At 36.6% G+C, this 2,310-nt stretch overlaps 1 protein-coding gene across 1 annotated transcript; it reads right to left on the bottom strand.

The window, feature by feature from the left end:
• Window positions 1-445: 445 nt before the first annotated feature.
• LOC128202488 (uncharacterized) lies at window positions 446-1,900 on the bottom strand (the record flags this gene model as incomplete). The annotated part of the gene is given in 3 exon segments (XM_052903031.1): window positions 446-1,515; window positions 1,616-1,741; window positions 1,744-1,900. Coding segments are annotated over 3 exon segments (1,353 nt in total), but the record flags the coding sequence as incomplete, so codon positions are not given.
• Between the last annotated feature and the right edge of the window lie 410 nt (window positions 1,901-2,310).

Raw genomic sequence — 2,310 nt, 5'->3', positions numbered from 1 at the left:
GTCACGGAAAAATATTTTAGACAAATATTATAAATCGACAACTCCTATGTTGCCACTTTTCTCACTTCTTTCTGTGAAGAAGCATCAGAAAGTTGTTCAATTTATGATTTTTAGCTTTTGCCATCGTCGCGAAAAGACGCTTGTTGGCAAAGGCATGCTCGGGGAGATGTACGGCGTCTATTTTTATGAATGAAGCGTCTGTTTTTTTGCTATAAAGAGCTCTTTATAGCAGGCTCATTTGAAGGCGGCTTATCTCGAAGACTCTATCATCGGGATTAACCAGCCTTAGGTCATTGCGCTTTTATAATTTTTTGACCTTATAAGGGCTTCCGATGAGTCTTGTAAAGATATATCACTCTTTCGCATTAAAATGCACATTTTTCGCACTTTAATCTACATAAAAAACCTTCTGGTATATTGCATATCCAGTATAATAGCGACGAACCTGTTTTTCTGCTGGTTTTTCGGTCTGAGCAAAGTGCTCATCTGGAACATATATTTGTTCCACGGCAAGTTGCTCAGACGGTTTTAAATTTTCTTTCAGGTCGTCTTCCTGGCCAATATTCCAATCAAGGTTTATGTCGTCGTCTTCTTCGCAATTGCTGCCTGTTTGCGAGAAGTTGCGTCGCAATATATGCATGGACAATAGCCTTGCAACAATATATTGCATCTCGTGTGCTGATGGATGATTATTACATCCTAAATTTGCCCGTATCTTATAAAAAAAGTTTTCCAGTGCATCCTGGTTCATTCTCCCTAAGAGTATAAATGATATATTCGAATATTCATCGAATATATCGCCGCTCAATGCAATCATTGCATTTATTGTTAATACAAATGAATCGAGGCATAATATTTGGCTGTTGGGCTTTTTAATATTTTTTATATATTGAATGTGATCTTTTAATCTGTTTATTTTTTCAATACAATCTCTTTGTATTGGTCGTCTTCGCGGATTTGGATTGTAAAGCGTCTTGCAATCCAATTCGTCGAACAGATCATTCATTCTTTTTACCAGCAGTTGGGTTGCTTTAGCGCATTTTTTTAAATGCTCATCGGAGCCCAATAAATTTTCCTTTATTGCCATATCAATTGCCGCGGCGACCGAATTGCTAAATATTTGTGTCGCTCTTGACACTGACATTTTTTCCAAGTTTGCGGGGTACACATGCGAATAGGTTAATTTAGGGCACATTTTAAAATTAACGTTCGCCTGGTCTATGGCATATATTTTTCGGACAACTTTAAAAGTTGTCAGCCCATCTTGCGTTTCAACGTCATACTTTAATAACATATTGCGCATGCATTTTATTAAATGGCAATAGTCAAACATCATATATATTTTTCTTTCATTATGAAAGAAATATGGCTTTTCTGTCGTAGCGTCTAATAGTTGCCTCAATTTGGCATTTTGTGCACCTTGGTCACACACTATTGACTTGATTTTAAGCCCGATTTCTTCCGAGGCATTTATATTGCTCTTGAGCAAATTTAACAAATTCACTTTTACGCCATCTTTTGCCACATAATAGGAAATTACATATTTCCATTTTGCGACTAGGCCTTTCAACATGAAAAAAGCAACACTTATTGCCGATCACGCTTTCCCGGTGACCTTCTCCATTATCGACGAAGCCATCAATCACATCTCGTACTTTGTTGTACGTCCGATCTTTTCTGATTGAGACTTCGTCGAAAATTATTTGGCATATGCGTTCTTCTGGTTTAAAGTCTTGAACAATTTTTTTAAATTGTTCAAGACTTTTTCGTCGATACCGGGGCAGACATACCGGATCGGACGCCAACGCAAAAGTGTTTTTTTGTGGGGCAATGCAAACCCCAAATCGTCGCGCATAAAATTATATGTCTTAGTCGACATATAATTGATGTTTAAAGCCATTGATTTCTCCTTTTCATCGTAGGAGTTTTTTTCTTTAAAATCATCTTTGCGAATGTTATCGCATGTTCATTTGCATCGCTTGTTATTATGACGTTTTTTTCCAGAGCTTGACATTTTTTTGTTAACAGGAAAACTTTCCTTCTTAGTTCTTTTATCTTTTTCATTTGCCTCAAAGAATTGCTTTGAAAACCCCTAGCTACTCGAGCGTAATGCTCGTGGTCGCGAACAGTGATATTCTCACTATCTTCGCACTTCATTTCTATTCATGAAGGCGGGAATATTTTTCAAATTCTTCAAATGAATAACGTATCATCAAAAAATTCGAAATTGAGTGTCTTATTGATTACGCTTCACTACTTCAAATTACATACATAATATTACATATGTTCAACATTTTCAGGTTCTGCGGT

This window comes from Galleria mellonella, unplaced genomic scaffold (genome assembly GCF_026898425.1).
Source record: "Galleria mellonella isolate WM207_F2 unplaced genomic scaffold, CSIRO_AGI_GalMel_v1 utg9957, whole genome shotgun sequence".
NCBI classification, from domain to species: domain Eukaryota; kingdom Metazoa; phylum Arthropoda; class Insecta; order Lepidoptera; family Pyralidae; genus Galleria; species Galleria mellonella.
The sequence above is the reverse complement of the archived record's forward strand: the minus strand, read 5'-3'. Positions and strand labels throughout refer to the sequence as shown.